The sequence below is a fragment of the Pristis pectinata genome, chromosome 14 (assembly GCF_009764475.1).
Source record: "Pristis pectinata isolate sPriPec2 chromosome 14, sPriPec2.1.pri, whole genome shotgun sequence".
NCBI lineage: Eukaryota > Metazoa > Chordata > Chondrichthyes > Rhinopristiformes > Pristidae > Pristis > Pristis pectinata.
The window spans coordinates 47378904-47406731 of NC_067418.1; the positions used below are offsets into that span (position 1 = coordinate 47378904).

Genomic DNA, 27828 nt, shown 5'->3' on the forward strand with positions numbered 1-27828 from the left:
TTCTTCAGAGCAGAAAACATTAAAAGCATATCAAAAATAATAAGAGCCACAGGCCAAAAGAGAGTATGGAACCTAAAATAATATCAATAACCGACAAATATTATAAAATCAGCTCTGGATGTGATGGCCTGCATCCTAGGCTTCTAATTAAAGCGGCAGTAGGGATAGAGAATGCATTGGTTATTGATTTGTTATCATGTTCCAAATTGTCCTAGATTCTAGAAGTGTCCCAGCGGATTGGAAAACAACAAATGGTGCACAGCTATTAGGGGAAAGGACAGGAAGAAAATGGGATCAGTTCATCTGACAAATTATCAGGAAAATGTTGGAATCCATTATTATGGAAATGACATAGTGCAAAAAAAACACAAGATAAGGACTCATGGGATTTAGGTAATATATTAATAAGGATCGAGGACTGGTTAACAAAGATGAGGGATAAGTAGCCATTAATTGGCAAGCCTGCGTCTAATGGGGTGTCACAATAATTAGTGTTGGGGTCTCACATTTTTATAATTTATGTTAAAGATTTAGATGAATGGACCAAGTGTACCAAATTTGCTAATGTTATAATAATAGGTGGGAAAATAATTTGTGAGGAGGACAGAATGTGTGTGTAAAAGGATGTAAATGTGTAGAATGTGTAGGCAAAAGGTTGGCAGGTGAAATATAATAAGTGGAAAATTCACTTCAATGGGAAGATTGGGTAAACACGGTTCTACTAAATTAAGTTGAGAGTATTAAATATTGGTGTTCAGAGAGGTCTGGGTGTCCTCATACAACAGATAGAGGGAGTTAGCATCGAGCTGCAGAAGCCAAATGGAATGCTTTGTATTGCAAAAGGGATTGGTATAAAAGATAAAAGTAAGAAAGGCTTTCTACAACTGTACGAGGCTTTGGTAACTGGAGTACTGTGTTCAGTTTTAATCATCTCATTTGAAGGGAAAGGTATACTTGTCTCAGAGATGGTTCAGTAAAACTTCGCTAGATTGACGCCAGGGTGAACAGGGTTGTCTTATGAAGCAAGATTGAGCAAAATAGATCAATACTTGGAGTTCAGAATAATAAGAGGTGACTTCACTGAAACATAAGATTCCAAGGGGACTTGACAGGGCAGATGAGGATGTCTTCCCTGGTGGAGTGAGCTCAGAGCTAAAGTGCCTCTCCACGTCACTCTATCAGCCAGACTTCCAACCTTCATCTCCTCTGGAAGATGACCTGCTGTGTTCTAGTCACCAACAAATGTTCAAGATGTCAAATCAGATTAAACATACCCTCTCTATAAATTCTATTGAATGGTCAGCTAATACGATAAGGTGGGCTCAGCCTCACAATCTACCTCATTGTAGCCTTGCACCTTATTGTCTGCCATCACTGCATTTTCTCTGCAACTGTAACACTTTATTCTACATTCTGTTATTGTTTTCGCTTGTACGACCTCAATGCACTGTTAAAATGAAATGATCTGTATGAATGCAAAACAAAGTTTTTTACTGTACCTCAGTGCATATGATAATAATAAACCAATTTACCAATTTAAATTCATGATCATAAACACCCAGTAAACAGTCAAAGACACAATTCAATGTCAGAAGACCATAAGACCAGAAGATATAGAAGCAGAATTAGGCTATTCGCCCCATCGAGTCTGCTCCGCCATTCGATCACGGCTGATTTATTTTCCCTCCCTACCCCATTCTCCTGCCTTCTCCCCGTAACTTTTGACACTCTTACCAATCAAGAACTTATCAATCTCCGCTTTAAATATACCAATGACTTGGCCTCCATAGCCATCTGTGGCAATGAATTCCACAGATTCACCACGTCTAGTTAAAGAAATTCCTCCTCATCTCTATCCTAAAGGGACATCCTTTTATTCTGAGGCTGTGCCCTCTGGTCCTAGACTCTCCCACTACTGGGAACATGCTCTCCACGTCCACTCTATTCAGGCCTTTCAATAGTCGGTAGGTTTCAATGAGATTGCTCCTCATCCTTCTAAACTCCAGCGAGTACATGTCCAGAGCCATCAAACGCTCCTCATACATTAACTCTTTCATACCCAGGGTCATTCTAGTAAACCTCTGGATCCTCTCCAATGCCAGCACATCCTTCCTTAGATATGGGGCCCAAAACTGCTTACAATACTCCAAATGTGATCTGACCAATGCCTTATAAAGTCTCAGCATTACATCCTCGTTTTTATATTCCAGTCCTCTCGAAATAAATGCTGACATTGCATTTGGCTTCCTTACTACCGACTCAACATTAAGTCAACCTTCAGGAAATCCTGCACTAGGACTCCTAAGTCCCTTTGCACCTTCTATTTCTGAATTCTCTCCCCGTTTAGAAAATAGTCTATGCCTTTTATTCCTTCTACCAAAGTGCATGTCTGTACACTTCCTTATGTTGTATCCCACCTGCCACTTCTTTGCCCATTCTCCCAACCTGTCCAAATCCTTCTGCAGACTCCCTGCTTCCTCAACACTACCTGCCCCTCCACCTACCTTTGTCTCATCCGCAGACTTGGCCACAAAGCCATCAATTCTGTCATCCAGATCACTAACATATAACATGAAAAGTAGCGGACCCAACACTGACCCCTGCGGAACACCACCAGTCACCGGCAGCTAACCAGAAAAGGCCTTCTGCCAATCAGCCAATCTCCTATCCATGCTAGTGGCTTTCCTGTAATACCATGGGCTCCTATCTTGTTTAGCAGCCTCATGTGTGGCAACTTGTCAAAGGCCTAAAAACCCAAGTAAGCAACATCCACTGACTCTCCTTTGTCTATCCTGCTTGTTACTTCCTCAAAGAATTCCAACAGATTTGTCAGGCAAGGTCTCCCCTTAAGGAAACCATGCTGACTTCGGCCTATTTTATCACTTGCTTCCAAATACCCCAAAACCTCTTCCTTAATAATGGACTTGAAGATTTTAATCTTACCAACCACTGAAGTCAGGCTAACCTGCTTATAATTTCCTGTCTTTTGGCACACCCCCCCCCCCACCTTCTTAAAGAGTGGAGTGATATTTGCTATTTTCCACTCCTCCAGAACCATTCCTGAATCTAGTGATTCTTGAAAGATCACTGCTAATGCCTGCACAATCTCTTCAGCTACCTCTTTCAGAACCCTGGGGTGCAGTCCATCCGGTCCAAGTGACATCCACCTTAAGGTCTTTCAGCTTCCCAAGCACCTTCTTAGTAATAGCGACTACACACTCACTTCTGCCCTATGACTCGAATTTCTGGCATGTTGCTGGTGTCTTCCACCGTGAAGACTGGCGTAAAATGCTTATTCAGTCCGTCTGCCATTTCTTTGTTCCGCATTACTACTTCTCCAGCATCATTTTCCAGCACTCTGATGTCCATCCTTGCCTCTCTTTTACTCTTTATATATCTGAAAAAACTTTTGGTATCCTCTGCCCACCTGCATGTCTTTTCAATAGGATGTGTATCCTTGGATGTTTAGCACCCAGCTGTGCTTTTCTTTCAGCCACGACTCTGTGATGCCCACAATGTCACACCTGCCGATTTCTAACTGCGCTATAAGCTCGTATACCTTGTTTTGTATACTGCGTGCATTCAAATATAACACCTTCAATCCTGTATTCACCACCTTTCTTCTCAAATTTGTCTCCATGTTGCCTGAAGTTAAATTCTTACCCTTTTCTAAACTTTCTGTCTTATATTTTATTCTGGAGACTTCAGTAACCTCTCCTGCACTCTCCTTCCCTTTTACTTTATCCATACTCTTTCAATCTGTTGAACCCACCCCACTACTATTTAGTTTAAAGCCCTATCCACAGCCCGATTTATGCAATTCACCAGGGCCCTGGCCCCAGCATGGTTCGGTTGGAGCCGGTCCCATCAGAACAGCTCCCTCCTTCCCCAAAACTGGTGCCAGTGTCCCACGAATTCAAACCCACTTCTCCCACACCAATCTTTGAGCCATGCATTTAACTCTCTAATCTTATTGACCATGTGCCAATTTGCATGTGGCTCAGGTAGAAATCCAGAGATTATTACCTTTTTGGTTCTGCTTTTTAATTTATTCCTTTGCTGCTCAACTTCCCTCAGCAGAACCTCTTTCCTTGTTCTACCTATGTCGTTGGTACCCACATGGACCACAACAACTGGATCTTTCCCATCACACTCCAAATTCTTCTGCAGTTCAGATGAGATGTCCTGAACCCCGGCACCAGGCAGGTAACACAGCCTTCAGGACTCTCGATCCTTGCGACAGAGAATTATGTCTATTCCCCTGACTATACTATCCCCAATTACAACTACATTTCTCTTTTATCCCCCCTTGAATGACAGTGGATGCAGGCAAACCTTCCCAAAAATCTTTAATCTTATTGGTTCCAGACTTGGTGCCAGATGGGCTGACAGTGGCCTCTAAATTTGTGGTTCCTTAATTGGATTCACACAGATGCAATTCAACTTTCAACTGTTAGCGCAACAAACATTTCAATTTGCTGTTCCTGATTTTAATCAGTTCCATGTTAAGGTTTCAATTTTATTGTTCATGAGACCAAGAAAATCTGATCAGGCTGGGTATCCTACTGCAATTGGACTGGATTTCTACAGACTGGGTTTACATCTCTAGCCCAGAGATTTCCATACATTTGTTGCTGTGAGCTGGTAAGCCCCAACCTCTGCTTTCAGATTTCCTGATGACTTTTGAAGTTCTTCCTTTCTTTCTCATTTTGTGAAATCATTCTCTCCATGGGTCAGCTTCTTCAGTTACTGGCACCAGTGTGCTTCATTCGGGAAGAGACTTCCTTTGCATTCATAACACTAATTCTAGCACCGTTAGGAATCCCTAGGCCTCCTTGTTTTGGCAGGAGTCTACACAAAATTAATGGTTCTTTCCCTGTGCACTGCAGCTGCCAATTCTTCTGTCAAGAGCCCCTGTTTCACATCCTTCCACCTTCCCACTTGGATGTCACACGGTAAGAATATCAGATGATTTGACCTCTAGGAATGTCTCCAAGAAGACTTGACAGCTCTGTTATCAGTACATTATCTTTCATTGTTCTTTGCTGCCAGTCTAGATTCTGATATTAGCCCAGTGAAGATTTGTTTCCATGGCCTGGAAAGTGCCATAACCTTGAAACTGGCCTTAGGTCACCATATGAGGTAAAAGGTAAAGGAAAAATGCTGCGCATACAAAGATGTTAAAAAAAAGAAGTGCTGGATTTAAGTAGCATTTTCACCTCTTCAAGACATCACAGTGCAAATTAGTACTTTTTGCTCTTGTTAGCTCAGTAAACACCACAGCAAATCTGTTTCATGTAATACTTTCCTGTGCAATGAAATAAAAGACCAGCATATGGGTACAGCAGCCAAAATCTTTCTGTTCAGCTCACACACTCAGGAGTCACCATAAAGTCTGAGAAGTATTTTACGCACAAGAGGTAGTCACAATAATATGAAATGATGACAGGACATAATGAAGAGATAAGTTGATAAATGTGGAACTCTTTTGACAAATTGATTTTTACCTGCCTTTGATTTTTTTTATGCTTTCAGAATGGTTTGAGTTCTGATTAATTCAATATAATGAAATCTTCTCTTTGCCATTCTGGTTGTATCTATGGATTTTGTCCTTTCTGCATGAAAGTTTCTTTACTTCTTATGCCATTGACAAAAGGTCTGTCCTGTACCAAAACAGAAAATGTTAGAATTACTCAGCAAATGTCAAATAATATTTGTGGAGAGAGAAACAGTTAATGTTTCACACTCACTCTAGCTGCAGTCTTTATAGCAGCTCTTAACATTTTTTATATATTTCTTGACATTTACTCATTTTCTCTTTTCTTCATTTTTAGCAATGTTTTACTTAAATTCTTGACTCCAAATTCACTCATTCTTTAGGCCTATCATAAGCCCTTTTCTTCAATGTAATTCCAACTTTAATTAGTTGCAGGTTCACTTCTTTAATTGTCCTTATTTCTCAATAATTTGCATCTTTGTTAATAATTATGAGAAAAGCCATTAAATTTTACCATCACTCTCCAGTTGCCATATGCTTTAATTTGAATTCCCAATCCATTTCAGCAAACTTTCTCTACATATATATCTAACCGTCTCAATTTATAATTTAGACCTCAGTTTTGGACCTTTATTAGTTACTCCCAAACTGAATGTGAAATTCTATCATATTATAATCACTTTTCACAAGAGGAAACAATAAACGAATCATGACCAAATCTAAAATAACTTATTCTCTGCTGGTCCATAAAGAAGTTGTCTTGAATGTATTCCATGAACTCATCCTCAAGATTACCTTGCTGATTTGATTAACCCAATCTATGTGAATAGTCATATAACCCACAATTATTGCATTAGCTTTGATTTGAGCACCATCCAGCAGTACAGTGCAGCTCTATGGAATACTCCCACAAATGAGGTTTTTCATTTACCATTTCTTATCTCCACCTTAACCAATTTTAGTTACTGATCTGCCAATCCAAAATTATTTCTCATCACCATCCCATAATCATCCTTCATTGTCAGAGCAATCCCACCTCTTTTTCCATTGCCTGTATCCTTCTGAAATATTAACTATCCCCAGAATATTCTATTCCCAACCTTGTTCACCTTATAACTATGTGACTGTGGTAACTATTTGATCATACCCATTTACATCAGATTGTGTCATTAATTCATCAACCTTACTGTATTCATCAACTTTATGTATTCCGATAATGGGTTTAAAATTTGACTTTTTAACCACTAGTTCCTACTTTGGTCGTTTTTGCTGCTACACTCCCTATACTCTGTCTCTTTGTATTGCAATCTGGTTACTATTAATCATATCATTTTCATGCAAAGTTATCTTGTTTTCTTTCTAAATTTCCTTTCACTTTAACACAACTACTTATTCCCATCACACACCTACAACTTAGTTTAAAATCGTCTCTACCACCCTAGTAATTTGATTTGTCAGGACAGTGATCTCAGGATGACTCAAGTGAGGGTCCTCTTTTCCCATTGCTGGTGCCAGTGCTTCTTAAAATGAAGCCCCTTTCTGCCATGACACTCTGAGCCACATGTTCAACTCACTAATTTTTTCAATCCCCTCCCAATTTATACGTAGCTAAGGTAATAATCTAGAGATTATTGCACACATGCTCCTATTTATTACCCCAGCATTTCCTAGTCACTCAGCAGAACCTCCTTAGTCCTACCTGTGTCACGAACCAGCAACAAAAGAAACACACTGAGCATGATTCAGTGTTAAAAACTATTTTATTAATCACTATTTATGATAATACATAAAATAAAAGTAAAAATGTTAGTATGTTAGAATTCAAAAAAATGTTAAACCTCGAACGTTAACCCCAAAACTAAACTCGTCGTGTGTGTGTGTGACAAAGTCCAAAACTCCCAGTTCCGGAATGGTTCTTAAAGTTCAGTTCCGCAAGCCATAAGGTGAACATGAGCAAGGGCTTCTTCAACAACCACCGTTGTCTGAAGATAAGATGTAGATGTAGAAAAACATAGAGAGAGTACATACGAAATCCAAATGTTCCACGATGGAACCCAAACGACACTTCAGTGTTTACTCGGTAGTGACTTCCTCACCCCGAAAAGCATCCGAACCGTGGTCGTCCACACACAAATACCTGTTTCCTTCTACAGGTCAGCAACAAAGTGAACTCCACCGGATTACTTCCAACTTCCATACATGGATTTCAGTGGCAAACACAGTTATTGTTTCTCATCCATCGATAGAGAAAACAAGCAGGCTGGTGTCTCTCTCCCTTCTCTCTCTCTCTCCTTCTTCTAACTTCTTCAACAACGTCATTACGTCCTTCATCTTCTATTGACGTAAGCACGCCCCACACACACATACACACACACTCTCTATCTTAAAGGGACTTTCACTGAGTCCGTAACACCTGTGTCATTAGTTCCAACATGTACCACAACAACTGGATCCTTTCCCTCCCGCTTCGTCCCTCTTCAGTCCTGAGGAAGTAGCCTTAACCCAGGCACCAGCAGGCAACAAAACTTTCTGGAGTCAACACATTATTATAGAGATCAGTGCCGACTTCCACTAACTATACAGACCCCTGCCATTGCCACATTCTATTTTACTCCCAAACTTGAAAGGCCACTGGTACCAGGATACTGTGGTCGGTTTGCTCATTCTTTCTGCACTGTTTGTTCTCATCCATAAGGACTGCATGGGTTACCACTGCTGAGCAAATTCAAGGATTGTGACTCCTCCAATGTTGTCTTGGTCACCATAACTTCCTGACTAGTAATCACACATTCCTGTTCTAACAACTGATCAAATCTACAACATCTAACTTCAGGTGTGTGATTGCCTTTTGAAACGAAGTGTCTGGCTTTTTTCCCTTTCCAATATCGTGTATTATGTCTAAAGCTTGGATTCCCGCTCATCGACACAAACCTAAAGTACCTTGGGCTTCAGGAACTTAGTGAAGATTTAGTTGTTCAACATCTCATTGGTGTCCCCATACTCTCATGGTTACATAATTTTTATCATATTATTTATTTAATTAATTTGTTTTTATTACGTTTTGAAATGTAATTATTCAGTTGTCTATATATAGTTTAACATGTTATGTTTACGCCTTTAGTTCTCTGGTATAATTTAGGCTCATGAACTGCTCTGTAGAACAATGCAGTTCATAAATATGACTTTAAACTTCTGGTTAAGTGTTCCTTTAATTATCCAACCCACTCCCTTTCTAATCTGCACTGTTCTAAAGAATCTCAAACAAGCTTAAGGAAAAGCAACTCATCCTCTGACCACTCATATTGCACCCTTTTGACAACTTCATATAATCAGCAGTTCTCTCAATTCCAAAGTTCATAGTTATTTTTCTTCTTTCTGATGATAATTTCACATAATATTCATCTTCTATTTATATCTCCTCTAGACCTACATTTTGTTATTTTCCACTCTCATTCACCGGGCTCCATCATCTCTTGTTATTTCATCTCCTATGTTCCACCCATTCACAGATCTCTCCTTTCATTCTTTCTTCCCCTTCTTGTCTCTCGGCATCTTTCCACAAAATGCTGCCTGATCTAATTATTTCTAGAATTTTCTTTTAGTCCTCTTTTTCTTCTCAATCCTGCTTATTTATAGTTATTTTAATACTAAGTGCACCGCTAGTGTCCACTGCACCAAATGCCTACACTTATCAATTTCCCGAACTTTGCTCTCCATAAAAGTCCATACTTTGAAATTTTACTCTATATTACAAACCTTGAGTTTAGTAAAACCCTTTTAAATGTGTACTACTAAAACTCTCGGACGGACTCAGCCTCCTAATAATGGTAATGCCATGTAACTAATTCTAGCTGTTACTCCAAGTAATTATGAAGCTTCAACAGACAGGAGGTATCTTGTTTGCCATTGACTAACACTGTAAAGTAGACCACAAATTAAAATGTGAAATACAGCTAAATTTTAGAATGAAATTACCCCCTTAAATTCCATTTAGAATCAAAAAAAATTCCTCAGGATAAGTGATCCATCCATGGTTAACCAAAGAGGTTAAGGGCAGAACTAAATTGGAAAGGAAAAGATAGAATATGAAAGTAAACTAGCGAGAAATAGCTTCTATAGGAACGTAAAGGAGGAAGAGAAAAGAAAGTAAACCTGAGTCCCTTTGGAGAAGGAGAGGAAATTATAACAAATAACTTATTCAGAAAACTTGTGCCAGAATATTGCACTTTGAGTGACATGGTGAAATGCTCCAGAAAACTCTTAGTAGGCTGAAGAACGAGTCCTACATTTCAGACCATTTCTCCATCCCACCCAACCCACCACCAGCACATTTTTCTGCTGCCTTCACCAAAACAGCCTTACTTTCAGGAAATCTCCTCCTGCCTGAGTTATTTTGGAGACTCATATGCAGCAAATAATAGAGAAGCCTTCACCTTGGTAATGAGGCTAAAGCAATGCAATTGAAAAGCAAATATCTGCAGATGTTGGGAACCTAAAATAAAAGCAGAAAATGCTGGAAATAATCAGCAGGTCAATCAGTGGAGGGAAAATTTAATCCTCTGAACACGGAAGCCTTTGCCTTGCCATCTTCCTGCTCCCAACCTTCGCTCCAGCATACCTCTGTCCAAGGTCAGTACAACCCTGATCATTGTAGCACCCAAAGCTGAACAAAAATATTCTCCAACTGAGGCATAGCTTATTCCCATTGTCTTCTAGGCAGTTGGCTTAGATGAGCATCCATAACACTTTATTATTGCTTTCTGTAACTTTTGTTTCATTATTATTTCTAGTTTGATACATTAAAAATATACTTTGATTTACCTTGCAAGGATTCAAAATGGATGACCTCACATTAAATTCCATTTGCCCTAGTTTTCCCCATTCAACTACCAAACAGCCCAAAATTCAGCCAATGACCATCAAACACAAACCAAAAGTGATATCAAGATAATTTTATTATTCTTCATTGCAGACGTGCTTTTGCCAAACAAGGAACGGTTACTATGATACCAAAACCAGATCCAAATGTTGAACTTGGACAGAATAGAGGGCCTACTGCCAAAGATATTCAGAAGATTAACAAACTTTATCAATGTGGTATGTGTAACATTTATCATATCCTCTTTATATTTTCTTTGCAGCCTTTGGAACTTATGAAACGTCAACATAAGCAACTATAATTAAAGCAGAGATGATCTGATACTAATTTACAAGATTGTTTACAAAGGAAGGGTAAATCTCAAGGCAGGCCTGTATATGTATGTAAGGGGATCTAGCGGCTTGCAATGAGCATATATATGGAGGCAAAAATTCTGTGAGCTTTAACAAAATCTGAAAAATTATTCACAAGTCACTAGAAGGAATTGAGGGAAAAACTGTGGAAGTAGATTTGATGTGGAGAAACAATAAAAACTGTTGTTAATTGTTGGAGAAATGTAGCATCAACATCCTGTTCAGTGATCGATAACATGAATGTTCTGCTGTGTGCTGTAGATATGATGGTTTGTTTTCCCCTAAGGATATCCTCATTAGAGTTGCAAAGCCTGAAGAATGAACACAGTAGGTGATCCTAAACAGGATGATTAAATTCAGAAATGTTTGGATGTTCTGGAAGCTGTGATAGAAGAAATTCCATAAGCAACGAACAATCCGCCTTTCCACTCTCAGTCTTGATGCAGGGTTTTGATCCGAAACGTTGACAATTCATTTTCTCCCATAGATGTTACTTGACCCACTGAGTTCCTCCATCAGGTTGCTTGTTGCTCCACATTCCAGCATCTGCAGTCTCTTATGTCTCCAAGAAGTTCCATAACTTCACTTGGATGGAGAAAGTATATGTGGGACATTTACCCTCCCATTTCTATCCTGCACCAATCAGTATCAATGTGATCATGGCTTCTTCTCAAATGTTCCACCCTTTTAATATATGTACCCGTAAACTGCAAAATGTAAAAATCACTACCTCCCTCACGCACTCTCATTCTTTTACTCAAGGAGATCAAAGCCCTCATATTTTCTTAACTCCAGCTACATGTATGTCTCCTCATGCACACTATGTGAACCTTTCTACATGCAAGTGGTAACATTCAACCACATGTCTTCCCCTTTGAAATAAAATGCTAAAAGCAACCAGCAAGGTGCAAGTACTAATTCCAACTAGATTGACCCCAATGGAGAAATTAATTACTGAAATACAACATGTCATATAGGGAAGGATACAGGGTAGAGGGAAGACTGAAACTGCTGACAGTGATCCAAATTGTTGAACCTGAGGTGTTTGGGGAAAAGGGACAAATGTGGTTAGGAGGAATCCAGCATCTTTTGCAGAACCAGGAGCATGAATGGTGAGTGGGATCAGCACAAAGAGGTGCAGCTTGTAAAGGGGTGAGTGAAAAAGGGACTTTACAACCCTGGTAGACAAATGGGAATAAAAGGACTGAGAATTCTTACTCCACTACACAAAAACAGGCACAACAACTTATAATTGTTATGTAGTAAAGGATTACAAAACAACGCCTGATACCAAATGATATAAGGATTTGTCATAACAGATGGGTCAGAGAAGCAGGTTTTTGAAGAGGTCCTAAAAGAGTAAAGGGGAGGACGAGAGAGATTTAGTACTAACTATGAATGGGAGAGGCTCACATTGGAGCTAGAAGGAAAACTGCTTTTCCATACACGCAGACAGGGAAGTTTAAATAAGCCAATCATTTGTTAACCTATTTGAGTGGTACAAAAGCAGTGAGGAATCAATATGTTGTCGCAGGAACTCATGCCCTGAATTTCTAAAACATATTTCATGCCCCTGAATGAATAAAACACATACCAATTTTGACTCAGTGTCCCCAGGTAATTTTTGCTGAAGGCCTGCTTCATCACTTGCCAGATCTTCAGAACAGGCCCACTTTGTAAATTGAGTTTGATGTGCCTGATATTTACAGCATTGCTTGCATTGAATTGTCTGCCTCAAAGATCTTTCCGTCGTCTTCAGACTTTACACCTGGCTTGTCTGCACCTGTAGCTCACATCTCTTTCATCTGCCTCAGTATTGTTCTCTCAGTCCTTATTTCAAAACACCCTGCATAATATTGTTATTTCTGTTTTCCTGATCTCTTCATTTGGACCAACCACTCTTTTGCCTATTTTCTTGCTTATCTTTCACTGTGATCATTTTTAGATTTTTTTCTCAGCTAATCTAGTACAATCATCTCTTTTTCTGCCCTTCATGTTTATTATTGCCATTTTTGTTCAAGTTATCAGTTTTTCTTGTCGTGGATTTTGGCTGTAACTGACTCTCCTTGATAACCCACTTAATTGCCTTGGCCCTTATATTTAACTTCCATGTGTTATATTTTTGATCCCCAATTCTTCCAGTGCCACCAATCCATAACTGTTTTCCAAAATAATAAATATAGAAAATACTTCAATGTACTTTAAACACCACACAAGAGATTACCAGAAAAATTACAGGGTGTTGAATTAACTGGGGAATTGTAAATTGCATCAAATATTGTTCAGAGAGTAGTAAAAGGACTATTACAGCACCAGTGACCCGGGTTCAATTCCGGCCGCTGTCTGCAAGGAGTTTGTATGTTCTCCCTGCGTCTGCGTGGGTTTCCTCCGGGTGCTCCGGTTTCCTCCCACATTCCAAAGACGTACAGGTTAGGAAGTTGTGGGCGTGCTATGTTGGCGCCGGAAGCGTGGTGACACTTGCAGGCTGCCCCCAGAACACTCTACGCAAAAGATGTATTTCACTGTGTGTTTCGATGTACATGTGACTGATAAAGATATCTGATCTTAAATGACTGACAGAGACGATGACAGGAAAACATCAATGTCGCATTGACCCTGTCAAGTTCCATAAACAATTTGTACAAATCAATGGATCATCAGTCATTATTCTAAACCTGGCACTATTAAAAGAGTACACGGCTAGTCTGCTTAATCTGTCCTCACACTATAAACCAGGCGTTGGGGAATCATACTGCTGAATCTTCTGTGCACTCCTTATGTTGGAAGTATATCCTTCAGTTTCAAAATGTATCCACCCCATAGAGTAGCAGTTTCATCGTTTCACTCTTAAAAGACCTTGCTGTAAATTTTAGATAATTTGCTTTGGTTGCACCCTCCTCATTCACTTGAAAAGTGTCTTTCTGTCAACTCTATGTTTATAAAACATTAATTAGGAGAGTGATGTACTATATCCGGTCGCCACACTATAGGAAGGATGTGACTGTGCTAGAGATGGTGCAGAGGAGATTCACCAGGATGTTGCAAGGGATGGAAATTTGGGGTTGATAGACTGGATAGCCTGGGTTTGTTTTCTTTGCAGCAGAGAATGCTAAAGGTCATAGATAGGTAGATAGTAGAAAACTTTTCCCCGTAGAAAACGTGTCTAAGACCAGAGGGCATAGGTTTAAGGTGAAGAGTAAGAGATCTAGAAGGGATCTGAGGAAGAATTTTTTTACCCTGCTGTTGCATAGTAATTTTTCAAACTGTCCATTATTTTCTTATTTTCATTCACAACACCACAATTATCAATTTTCAAGAAGTCAAATATCTTCAGACCCACTTTTTCTTAATATAATTGTAATGATTTTTGTATTGATTCTTATAGCTCTTTTTATACTCTCTATAGATCAATAATTTGAACATGTGTTAAAATAATAAGGTTAGCCTAATCTTTAGGAGATTAAGAGAAAGCTTCGAAGAGATATGGACAAGGTAAATGTGACAAATAGAAAGCAATCAGAATTCAGAGGTATTTGGTAAAAATTGTACCAGTAATTATATTCTGTGTGGAAATAAGGTGGATCTGTGGAAGGTTAGAACACTAACACACAAAAAAGTGAGCACCTCAAGTAGTTAGCATAGTGGCATGGTATTATCAAAATATTTATGTTTTGCATGACACAAAAAGTAAAATGTAATGTGATAATAACATATAATAATAGACCTTAGAGAACAATGTGTAGCCTTGGGCTTCAATAACACACACAAAAGAGAGATTGCAGTGTAGACTCACCAGGAAGTATCTCCAATAAAGATCATTGCAAAAATGACTTAAAGGATTGGTCTTCTATAGATCAGTACAGATTATGGGGAGATGTGATAGAAATGTTTACAATTATGAAAGGATAGCCCTGGGTGGAAGCAGACTGTTTCCAGCAGTTGAATGATGAAGAAAGAGTGGCCATAATGCAAGATGAAATGGTGGTTTAAAATAGAAGGCACTAATTCACACAAAGGCTAATGAGGTTAACGGTAAAGGTAAGCTATATGAATGTTTAAATTAGAATGACTAACCCAGCGGAGGAAAGGTGATTTGTGGATAATTATGATTGGAAATGTAAGATCAACACATACATGTTGAGATGGGTGGCCTGCATTCTGGTATCCTTTTAACCCATCTCTTTCCTGTCTCTCCACTCATTTTCTCTTTTTTTACGAAACCAAAGTGCTTCTTTGCTGTAGGTTTGAAATTAAAGCAGGAAATGCTGGAAATAGCAGGTCGGGCAGCATCCATAGAGACAGAAACATAGCTAATGCTTCAAGTTAATGACATTCGTCCAGAATCCCATTCTTTGTTTGTCTCCCAAGAGTTTCTCCTCAATTTATCCCCTGCTTCTTTCTGCCATCCTTCTTTGCCGTTTTCCTTCCATCTGGCCCCAATGTATTGATATCAGCCATACCAGTTTAAAAAAATGCCTGGTTCTACACTTAAAAAATACGTCATTGGCTGTAAAGTACTTTGGAACACGCTGAGGGGCCCGTGGAAGATCTCTCTATCTCTCTCTCTCTCTCTCTCTCTCTCTCTCTCTCTCTCTTATATAGATATATAGATATATATAAAAAAAATTCTTCCCTCTTTGTTTCTTTTTGGTGCAGTTAAAGAAATGGGGTAAAACAAAAGAGTGTAGCTAAAGGAGAAGACATACTGCAGACAATAACAAAGGTGTTAGCGAAAGGTATTCAAGCATCAACTCAAGAAAGCAGAGGACTGTGGTATGCTCTCTGACTGGAGTAGCCTATTTGAAGTAATTTAAAACATTAAAGATGTAAACAAATATTTGAAAAAATGTAAGAATAGTTTGAACAGTGAAGTAAATCAAAATAATGGGGGAGGCTCCCTTGTCTTGTACTACCCAGCTAGCTGTAATTATTTTGGATATAACGTTAACTGGCTTCATTTTCTATTCTAGATGCATCTTGACAATGATCTTAGCCAAGACATTTGTATTATACTGTGCAATACATGTTTGTAATATGTGATATCATAATTCTCCTTTTCAAATTTAATTTTTCCAGATACATGTGGATACATGTTTGTAGACAAATCTGGAAATTTCACCACCCCAAATTTCCCACTGAACTATCCCAACAATGCTGACTGCAAGTGGATAATTAGGTCACCTATAAAATATCAGGTACGTAAAAACTCAACAGGAATGGCAACAAGATTCAAAGTGGCAGGGAAAAGTAGCTTTTTTTTTAACTAAAAGTAAGCCGGAAGAAATACTCACAGAGATCTGAAAGACATTTTTCTGTCAATTAGTTTCTGCTTGTCACAATGACTGCCATCAGTACCAGGAAGGTTCATGAAATGGTCGCAGCTAGACTTGATAACATCAAGAGTTAAATTTAATGAATATATTTGGCAACCTCTACTTTTAAATGATCGTGAAATTTAACCCACTAACCCAGCAAGAACCAGCAATTATAATCAAGGGAGTTACTTACCATAATTCACCCATTCCCTATCTTGTTGATTTTAACTTACGGGGTTCTTCTTGCAGAAAGGTCCTCCTTTGATATGGGAACTCCATAAATTTATGTAAATTGATGTGCTTGAACAGGAAAGCCATGATAATGTTAGCATTTTAGCAGCAAGACCAGACTTGGCCTTAAAATAAGATGTAACTGCAGCAGTTCAAGAAGGCAGCTCACCACCACCTTCTCAAGGGCAATACAGGATGGGAATTAAATGATGGCTCAGCTTGTGAAGCCCACATCCCTTGAATGAATTTTTTTTTAAATTAAGGTGAATCAGCACAGGGCTTGTATGCATGATAAACAGCAAAACAGCATGCTGAAGTTGGACCTTTTGCCGAAAGTACCAGATAGTTCATCAATCTCAATCTCCTTCTATTGTCTCCAATGTTACTGGAGCCAGCGAATTTTTTCTCTCTACTTGATATTAAAAAGCAGCTGAGAATACAGGATTCAACTGCAATGTTGAAGATATGTGCTCCAGAACTAGTTATGCCTCTTGCCAAGTACAGTACACCATGGAATTACTCACTAATCTGTACAGTTGTTCAGGTATGCCCAAAAAGCATGATTAATAAATTCAACAAATTACTGTCCCATAAGTCTGCACTCAATCATCAGCAAAATGTCAGTTGGAGAACTATTATGTGCTATTTACTGATCAAGAATTTTCCCAGTGTTGTTCAGTTTGGTTTCTACTAGAGCCACACAACTCCGGACTTCATCACAACTTTGTTGCAAATAAATGAGTAAAATTCCAGAATGATACCCTTGAGATTGAGTCAATATTTGACTGTGTTTGGCAACAAGGGACATCTAGTAAATTTGAAACCAGTAGAAATCAAATGGAGAGGTCAGTACTAGCTGGAGTTTTATCTAAGACAAAGGAAGATGATTGTGTTTGCTAAAAAAGTCTCCTCCTTCCAAGGAAGAGTTTTTCAGTATTGCGCCATACAATGAACCATATTCAGCTAATTCATCAGTGAACTTTCCTCCATCATAGGATCAGAAGTTGGGATGTTCTGTGATTGTTCAATGTTTATTTCTCTTCATAGTTCCGCAGAACATGAAGCCATCGGTCCTACATCTGGATGACATTCAGGGATAAGTAACAAGTAAACTGTATGTCATACAACTGCCAGGCAATGATCACCTTCAACAATAAATCATCTAAACATTTTCCCTTGACATTCAACAACATAATCATCATCATATCTGACTGTGTACAGTTAATGGAAGTCTACTGTTAATGGAAGGATCCTTTATGGCATTTATGTACAGAAATATCTTGGGGTTCAGGTCCATAGCTCCCTGAAAGTAGCCATGCAGGTAGTTAGGATGGTAAAGAAGACATTCGGTATGCTTGCCTTCATTGGTCAGGGCATCGAGTAGAAGAGGAAGGAAGTCATTTTGCAGCTATATAGGAAACTTTGTTTAGGCCGCACTTGGAGTATTGTGTGCAATCCTGCAGTGTTGCCCTATTAACAGCAAGGATGTGGAGGCTATGGAAAAGGTACAGAAGAGATTTAATAGGATGCTGCCTGGATTAGAGGGTATGAGCTAAAAGGAGAGGTTGGACAAACAGATTATTTTCTATGGAGTGTTGGAGGTTGAGGGGAGACCTGATAGAAGTTCATAAAATTATGAGAGGCACAGATGGTGTGGACAGTCAGAATCTTTTTCACAGGATAGAAATGTCAAATAGTAGAGGACATGCATTTCAGGTGGGGGGGGGAAATTTAAAGGAAATATGTGGGGCAAGTTTTTACGCAGAGAGTGGTGGGTGCTTGGAACGCGCTGCCAGGGGTAGTGGTGGAAGCAGATATGATATGATAGTAGTGTGCAAGAGGCTTTGAAATAGACATGGAAGGATGTGGATCCATAGAACCATACAGCACAAAACAGGCCCTTCGGCCCACCATGTTGTGCCATCCATCAAACCACCCTCACACTATCTAACCCCTTCCTCCCACGTATCCCTCTATCTCACATTCCTCCATATGCCTATCCAACAAACTCTTGAACCTGTCCAATGTATCTGCCTCCACCACCACCCCACCATTCCATGCACCAACCACTCTCTGGGTGAAAAACCTCCCCTGACATCTCCCCTGAACCTCCCACCCATAACCTTAAAGCCATGCCCTCTCACCTTGAGCATTGGTGCCCTGGGAAGGAGGCACTGGCTGTCTACTCATCTATTCCTCTCAATATTTTATATACCTCTATCATGTCTCCTCTCATCCTCCTCCTTTCCAGTGAATAAAGCCCTAGCATATTAAGCCTCTCCTCATATTCCATACGCTCTAATCCAGGCAGCATCCTGGTAAATCTCCTCTGCACCCTCTCCAACGCCTCCACATCCTTCCTATAATGCGTTGACCAGAACTGAACACAGTACTCTAAGTGTGGTCTAACTAGAGTTTTGTAAAGCTGCATCATCACTTCGTGGCTCTTAAACCCAATCCCACATCTTATGAAAGCTAACATCCCATAGGCCTTCTTAACTGCTCTATCCACCTGTGAGGCAACTTTCAGTGAACTGTGAATATGAACCCCCAGATCCCTCTACTCCTCTACACTGCCAAGTACCTTGCCATTTACCCTGTACTCTGCCCTGGAGTTTGTCCTTCCAAAGTGTACCACCTCACGCTTCTCCGGATTGAATTCCATCTGCCACGTCAGCCCAGCTCTGCATCCTATCAATATCCCCCTGTAAGCTCCAACAGCCCTCCACACTATCCACAACACCGCCGATCTTAGTGTCGTCCACAAACTAACTAACCCAGCCTTCCACCCCCTCATTTAAGTCATCTATAAATATCACAAAAAGTAGAGGTCCCAGAACCGATCCCTGCGGGACACCACTAGTTACTGCCCTCCAATCCGAGGGCACTCCTTCCACCACAACTGTCTGCTTTCTACAGGCAAGCCAATTCCTAATCCACACAGCCAAGCTTCCCTGGATCCCTTGGCCTCTGACCTTCTGAAGAAGCCTACAATGAGGAACCTTATCAAACGCCTTACTAAAATCCATATAGACCACATCCACCGCACTACCCTTATCAATCTTCCTGGTCACCTCCTCAAAGAACTCTATCAGGCTTGTGAGGCAAGATCTTCTCTTCACAAAGCCATGCTGGCTGTCCCTAATCAGTCCATGATTCTCCAGGTGTTCATAGATCCTATCCCTTAGAATCCTTTCTAACAGCTTACCCACCACAGACGTAAGGCTCACCGGTCTGTAATTCCCTGGACTATCCCTACTACCTTTTTTGAACAAGGGGACAACATTCACCACCCTCCAATCCTCCGGCACCATCCCCGTGGACAACGAGGACTCAAATATCCTTACCAGCGGTTCAACAATCTCCTCCCTCGCCTCTCGAAGCAGCCTGGGGAAAATCCCGTCAGGCCCTGGAGATTTATCTGTCTTGATATCATTTAACAACTTCAACACATCCTCTCTCTTGATATCTACAACCTCGAGAACATTACCCTTACCAGCACTCCCTTCCATGTCATCAAGACCCCCCTCCTTGGTGAATACCGAAGAGAAGTATTCATTGAGAACTTCTCCCACTTCCGCCGCCTCCAGGCACATTCTCCCACCTTTGTCTTTAATCAGACCTACCTTTACCCTAGCCATCCTCCTACCCTTCACGTACGTGAAAAAGGCCTTGGGATTTTCCTTAACCCTACTAGCCAACGCCTTTTCATGTCCCCTTCTAGCTCTCCTCAGCCCTTTCTTAAGTTCCTTCCTTGCTACTCTATATTCCTCACGGGCCCTGTCTGAACCTTGCTGCTTATACCTTATGTATGCTACCTTCTTCTCCCTAACTGGTCGTTTAACCGCTCTTGTCACCCACGGTTCCTTCACCCTGCCATTCCTTCTCTGCCTCACCGGGACATATTTATCCCTAACATCCTGCATAAGATCCCTGAACATTGACCACATCTCCGTGGTACATTTCCCTTCAAAAAGGACAGCCCACTTTACACTCCCAAATTCTCTCGTTATAGCCTCATAGTTTGCCCTTGTGCAGGCGGAAGAGATTTAGTTTAATTTGGCATTGTGTTTGGCGCAGACATTGTGGGCTGAAGGGCCTTTTCCTGTGCTATACTGTTCAATGTTCTATATCACCACTATAAACATCTTGGGATATACCATTGCCGAGAAACTTAGCAAGACCAGATACCAATATGTGGCTATAAGAGCAGTTGAGGGTCAGGTATTCTATAGTGAATTACTCACCTCCTGACTCCCCATACCCTCTTCCCATCTATAACATATAATCAAGGTGTGCCTCCACTTGCCTGGAAGATTGCTGCTCCAATAACACTCAGAATCACTGTACAGCACCAAGAAATCCATCTTAAATATTCACTATATCTGCCAACAACACACTGTGGTTGCATTATATGCCATCTTAAAAATGCACTGCAACAATTCAACAAGATTTCCTCCACAGTACCTCTCTAACCTGTACTCTCTACTACCTGAAAGGACAAGGGTGCATAGAAATCTAGCCACCATCTGGACATGAAGATATATTTCAATTTTTTATTATCACTGATGTGGAATTCTAAAACTCTACAGCACAACGGGATCCCTTCGCCACATAAACTGCAGTGGTTCAGAAAGGTAGTTAACAATCAGTTTTTCATAAGCAATAGTTGTTTGCCTTGCCAATGGCAGTGGCATCCCATTAGTAAATTTTAAACAAACCCTGTTATGTACATTGCACAAAAAAGATGTTTATGTTTCTGTGAGTTGTGCCAAATTTTCGGTTATGACTTCCTGCAAAGTTGGCTTGGCTTACGTGATTGCACTATTTTTAAAATTTAGATTCTCGTGGAATTCTCTGAATTTTCAATACAAGAATTTGCTGCTTGCCTTGGTGATCATGTAACAGTTTACGATGGTGCAGATAAGCTTTCAAAAGTCCTCGTACGACCAGCTTGCGGTGCAGAAAATCCAGCTGCAATATCAACAGTAAATGAGATACTTATTACATTTACCTCAATTAGGAGATTACCAGCACGTGGTTTCAGTGCTAAATATAGATTCGGTAATATTCTTAAAATAAATAAATTTGTGTTCTCATTTCAAATGTACTTGTGTATCTCTGTAGATGTTAATGTTATTTTATACTATATTCTCTCTTCTAGTTGAGTGTGGGCGTATGGTGAAGAACAAAAAAGGAGATATTACAAGGAAGGCTAGCCGCTCCAAAGATACACACTGCTTTTGGGTTCTGCTCACCAAAATGAAGCGTAAGGTCTGAAAGTAACTTACTGAAAAATTGATATCAAAAATCTCTATGTATTCTTAAACATGTCTATGGGGGAATTAAGTTATTTTACTTCAGAGCAGATTTCTGGAAAGAACTGATTCTGGCAAATTGATTTTCCCCAGCAGGGCTCATAAGTGCTGTACCCGAACAGACTTAACAGCCACCTTCAGGGTGTGGGTTCTGACCTGTGTAATCATAGATATGTTTCGTTGCTTGCTTTAGGCAGCCCCCCTCAGTAACTGCACAATCCAGCAGGTTAAGGGTGGCAGACAATAAGAAATGGGTTAATTCTGTGGATTAATCAACATTCTTTATTTTAACTACCCACTTACCTGGTTTCAAAAAGTACACAAGAAATTTGGTGCTTTCTGACGAACGGAATATTTGATTCTGAGTCTGAGGTGGGAGTGATCTTACAATTATTTTATACGTATCATATCCAATTCCTGAAAGTTGGAAAGTTATCTATATTCGCAATGGGCACCATGTCAGGCTAAGGCCATTTTGAATGTTATTCGAAATGTAAGCACTGTCATTGGTTTAATATTGCCATTATTTATCACATGAACTAACATTTTGAGCTGTAATTATGTAATATTACATTTCAACCATTTTAGAAATAGCATGTGTCATCAATATTGAGAAGGCCACAATCATTATGGACTAACACAACTGCATAATAAGGATTGCATCTTACTTTTATGTACATCATACAGTGATGTATATTGTAGTCTCACACACACACACACACACACACACACACTCACGTATATACGTTATACTGTACGGTTACATGTGCAGCACATTCTAGTCTCATATTCTCAATGGATGCAAAGAAAATGCATGCACTTGCTGCATTTGTGCAAAGAATAATTGGACTTTATTCAGAAATATAATGACCCTGCCTTATTTTCCATGAATATCTTGAATATGTTTACAGTAAGACAATGTAAAAGAATAATGCTGATGCAGGAATGGGTGTAGTGGCTCTTTCTCAATTATTGGCCATGAAATGGGAATGACTTGACTCCCAGGATACCTTTCAGGCAGTGATCTAGAAACACTGTTACCAAAACAGAAATGCTGGAAGAACTCAGCTATTTAAGCAACAGCTATGCAAAGAGAAACCAGTTAATGTTTCAGGTCGAAGATCCTTCATCACAACTGAGAAAAGGAGAAAGCAAGTTAGTCCAAGTAACAGAGAAGGTGGGAAGGGCAATGGGTGGAACACAGGGAATGTCTATAATAAGGTGAAATGATGGACAGCCATAAAATGAACAGTGAAGCTCCTCTCTCTGTGTAATATCTTGATAGTGATATGAAGTCTGTCTGATGTTGCACAGTCTGACCTATTGGGATGTGATGAGCTGGCCTGAATATAATTTTTAAAAAGGAGAGAGAGGATGGCACTCTTGATACAATCAGAAAGAAAGAGCAGGTTATCTGAAGTTGGAGAATTCAATATTGAGTCCAGAAGGCTGCAGTGTGCCCAGACAGAAGATGAGGTGTTGTTCTATGAACTTCCGTCGGGCCTTGTTGTAACAGTGCAGGTGGCCACAGACAGAGAGGTCAGAGTAGGATGGGGGAATTAAAATAGCAGGCAACCAGAAGTTCAGGGTCACTTCTGCATTTGGTCTCTTCAATGCAGAGGAGGCCACATTGTGAATATTGAATACGGTACACTAGAGTGGAGGAAGGGCCAGTGAAATCCCATCACTCAACATTTTTAAGGCAGAGGAAGATAGATTCTTGATAAGCAGGGGGAGGAAATGTTACTGCAGATAGAGAGGAATGGGGATACAATCAGATCAGCAATGATCTTATTAAGTGGTGGAGCAGATTTGTGGGGCCAAGTTGCCTACTCCTTTTCCTAATTAATTAATTTATTTTTTCCAAGTGGGACCTGTGTCTAGTAGGGGGCCCTAGGTATAACATATCCAAGTTTACTGATGTCACAAAGATAAGGGGTGGATTGTGAGAAGGTACTAAGGCATCAGGGGAACAGAGAGCGGCTAGGTAAATGCCTGGGTCCACAGTCCCAAAATAAGGAGCTGGCCATTCAGGACAGAGGTGAGAAGAAACTGCTTCACCCTGACAATAGTGAACCTGTGTAATTCATTTCCCAAGAGGGCTATTGAGGATTGGCCACTGAGTATATTTAAGGCAGAGATCAATATATTTGCAACTATTAAGGGAATCAAAGGGAATGAGATTAGTGCAGGAAAGTGAAGCTGAAGTGAAAGATCAACCATGATTTTATTTAATGGCAGAGCAGGCAAAAGGGGATAGATGGCCTATGCCTGGTTTTCTGTATGATCTCAAGTTTTCAATTTAAATATTCTAATAGGTCAATTAGACTAGTATTAAAATAGGGTTATATTAAAATGAAATGGGGCTAATACTTAAAATGAAAGCAAAGAAAGAACACAGTAGCATTGTGGAGGAGGCTGAAGAATTGACATTAATCTGACAATAAATCCAGATTAATGGTCTTGACTTGAAATGTTGACTGTCCATTCCCATCTACAGACACTACCGATCCACTGAGTTCTTCCAGCAGCTCATTTTTTACTTTGAATAAGTACTTTTGAGTGAGTCTGTGAAAGGCATTGTTCACAGAATTTCTGGTGCAAACATTAGATATAACCTTATAAATATTGCAGCTAAGTTTGTAAACATTGCACTTTAATTTCCAGACTTTAAAGATGACAATGCATGTAATGGATAGTGCTTCTGATCCCTTACTTTGGAACTCAGCCCACCACAGTCTTCATGACTCATGGAATTTGCCTTTGCAGCTGCATGGGCAGGAGGAGACCAATGAATAGTTGCAAAACCCAGGAAGCCAGAATCACCACAAAGTGCATTGATGGAGCGCGAGCTTCCTTGACATCTCTGAGCACTGGTACTTGTGGTGGTTGAGGTTTCATGTCAGATAGTTGTAGATACTTGCATCCTGTTGGAGCACAATCTATTAGTCATGTTTTTTCAGTGGCTATCAAAGTTATCACTGCTTCATCTATTTGGTTCGGGGTCCTTTGGGGTTCACTTTGAGACATTTGCAACCCGTAGTGAGCAGCACTCAAAAGTATATTTGAGTCTCACCTATGGTTTCTTCTGCAACCCCAATTTATGTTGTTTCCTTAGCTGCCAAACTTTCAGATGCCAAAATCTCTAGAATTCCCTCTCAAAACCATTCTACCTTTCTATTATTTTAAAATGCTCTTTAAAACTCACTCTCAAACTATGCTTTTAGTCATCTGCTGTATACATCTCCACTTGAGGCTCACTATGTAATTGAATAATGCCACCATGAAGAGCCCTGGGATATTTTAGTGAAGAGTGTTTTTAGCTGTCGTTAACAGTTTGGGATAGAAAATGCAGGTATGTCATTTTTAATGAACTGATCAATACTTTGGGTTGAAATTCCTGTATTTGCAATGATAATTTTCAGCATTCCACATCTGCTCCATTATATTACCGTAAGGAATCACCAAGTGACTTGCAACATCTTTCACAATTCATTTAATTTTCCGAAAACCTTCATACAACACAACTTAAATCTTGCTTGAATTTGTCATAGTTGTGGTTAGAAAAAAAATTCTAAAGTAAAACCTAAGTGAAAACTGGCATCATGTATTTGCATTTTTAATTAAACAGTACATCTTGAAAATTGAAGAGCTGCATGTTAAAGAGACACCCAAATGTGAAGAAAATTATCTAGTCATTCATGACACTGTCCGAAATCCACCGCAGATTGCAGGGAAATACTGTGAAAAAGTGTCATTTCCAATAAATATAAGCTCCTATGGACGCACAATTGTGATAGAATTTCAGCAAAAGCAGACACAAGCTGAATATGGATTTAAGCTTTCTTATAAGAGTATCATCAGTAAGTATTTGAAATACAAAGGCTTATTGAGATTTTGTTATTACAGAAATCAATCTTTGAATTTTTTTCCAACCGTTCATGCAATTTTTTTTCATTACTTTTCTCCATTAAATTATTTCTATCACTCCCCTGAATGTGTTCAATTTTACAAGTCCACAATTTCACAGGTACCAGGAATCCTTTGCTACCAGGCAGGTCCTTCTCAAATATGTTTGACAGTAAGTGTCCACCACCAAATCAGCTCTCGTCACAGTTCCTGAAGGGATCACTGGATGATGACCAAAAGTGGAACCTCTAGCTTGTATCCCAGTTCCTAATTCAGGCCTTCTATTGCAGAAATCCCCTCACCTTTTAGGAGTTGGTCCACAGGGAAATCAGTTGTAAGCGATTCTTAGCATGCATTTGATATTGTAAAATGCTCCTAAAATTATGAGAGCAATATCACTGTATGGAGTGAAACACCTTAATCTTTGGATATGTAGCTGGCTCTTTTCATCCTACCTCAGCCAGGAAGACTTTTTTTTTAGGATTGAGCTACCTATTAGGGATTTACTCATTTGTCACCTTCATCTATTGCTTGGATCAGTTCCAAGCAGAGCCTCTCTCTTCTGCCTGTCTTCTTTCACCAGCACTTCCATAACTGCATCAAAGATGCAGTAGAGCCCATGGCCCCCAACTAACCGATATTTTGAACAAAATGACTTGCTTGGATGCTGCAGAGCAGAATGACAGGATAGCTGTACCTTCTTGAAAATAACAATATTAAGCACATTACAGCTTTTCAGATTAATTTTTAAATCTATCACTTATACTCATTTGCTCAATGAGGCAGCAACATGGTGAAGGTATTAAATGAGTACATCGTTCTCCACCAAGGAAGAAGAAGCTGGTGGATCCTTAATAAAGCAATATTTTTTGGAGTTTCTGGATAGACAAACAATGAGTAAAGAGGAGGTGCTAGAAAGGCAGATTGCATTCAAAGAAGATAAATAACCTGGTCCAGATGGGATTCGTCATAGAATGCTGAAGGAAGTAAGGGAGGAAATTGAAGAGGCCCTGGCCCTAATTTTGCAAATATCCTTGAATTGAGGGGTAGTGCATATAGACTGGAAAATTACATCTTTTTTATTGTTCAAAAAAGGATGCAGAGGTAAACCGAACAATGTACCATGATTGTGGGGAAAATTTGAGAAACAATAATCAAGGACAGAATTAGTAGTGACTTGGGAATTGTGGATTTCATTAGAGAAAGCCACGTGGATTTATTGAAAACAAGTTGAGAACGTTTTTCATAAGGCAAAAGAAAGAGTTGATCAGGAAAATGCAGTTGATGTAACATAGTTGCACTTCCAAAAGGTAAATGAAGTGTCACATAAGAAGTCTTTCATCAAAATAGAGGGTCATTGAGTAAGTGAGACTGTAGCAGCATGGATAGAAAATTGGCTAAGAAACAGAAAACAGAGAGTAGCCCTTTAATTTATCAGACCAGAGGAAAATGTACAGAGAATTTTGTCAAGGGTTGGTACTGGATCCGCTGCTTTCTTTAGCTATTTACTAATGATTTGGATGTGGGTCTATGGGGCACAACTTCCAAATTTGCAGAAAGCATTAAACTCGGAGGTGCAGTGAACTGTGAGGAAGATAGTAATCGACTTTAAGGAGGTATAGATCAGCTGGTAGAATGGACGGGCAGGTGGCAGATGAAATTTTGTGCGAGTGAAGTGTTAATTTTGGCAATATAAACAAGAGTGCACAATTTTTAAAGGGGTATAAAAGCAACGAGATCTGGTTGGTTGAAAGTAGGAAAGACTGTAAAAGTGGTTAAAAAACATGGGATTCTGGGCTTTATAGAGGCAGAGAGCACAAGAGCAAGGAGATCAAGGTGAAACTAAACGCTGTTTCAGCCACGGGGCAGTATTCTATACTAATCTGGGTGCCACACTTCAGGAAAGGCGTGAAGGCTCTGGAGTAAGGGCGAAGGGATTTACCAACATCATTCCAGGGTTGAGGGACTTTGGTTATGTGGACTGACTGAAGGAACCGGGGTTGCTCTTGAAACTGTAGAGATTAGAACAGAGCTGATAGAAGAATTTAAAAGGGTACAGAAAGACTGTTACTATTGGCAAAAGGGTCATGAACTGGGGAACACATAATGAAGGTGATTGGCAAAAGAACAAAAAGTGATGACAAAGAAGTTATGTACACAGCAAGTGGTTAGGGTCTGGAAGGAACTGCAAGCTGGTAGTAATGGAGGCAGATTTAATTGTCCCATTCAGATGCTACTAGCTCTGCACTTACTGTTCTTATTTCAGATGATTGTATACATGTTGTTGTAAGTACACAGTAGATCGGCCGGTGTTGGAAAGGGAGGA

At 39.8% G+C, this 27828-nt stretch overlaps 1 protein-coding gene across 1 annotated transcript in view; it reads left to right on the forward strand.

Annotated features, from left to right (window-relative positions):
• LOC127577700 (low choriolytic enzyme-like) overlaps window positions 1-27828 on the forward strand; it is a 68648-nt gene that overhangs the window by 39057 nt on the left and 1763 nt on the right. The window contains exons 11-14 of the mRNA XM_052029151.1: window positions 10470-10594; window positions 15806-15924; window positions 21117-21339; window positions 21440-21549. Of these exons, the coding sequence (XP_051885111.1) occupies window positions 10470-10594; window positions 15806-15924; window positions 21117-21339; window positions 21440-21549 (577 nt within the window). The remainder of the gene's footprint in view (window positions 1-10469; window positions 10595-15805; window positions 15925-21116; window positions 21340-21439; window positions 21550-27828) is intronic.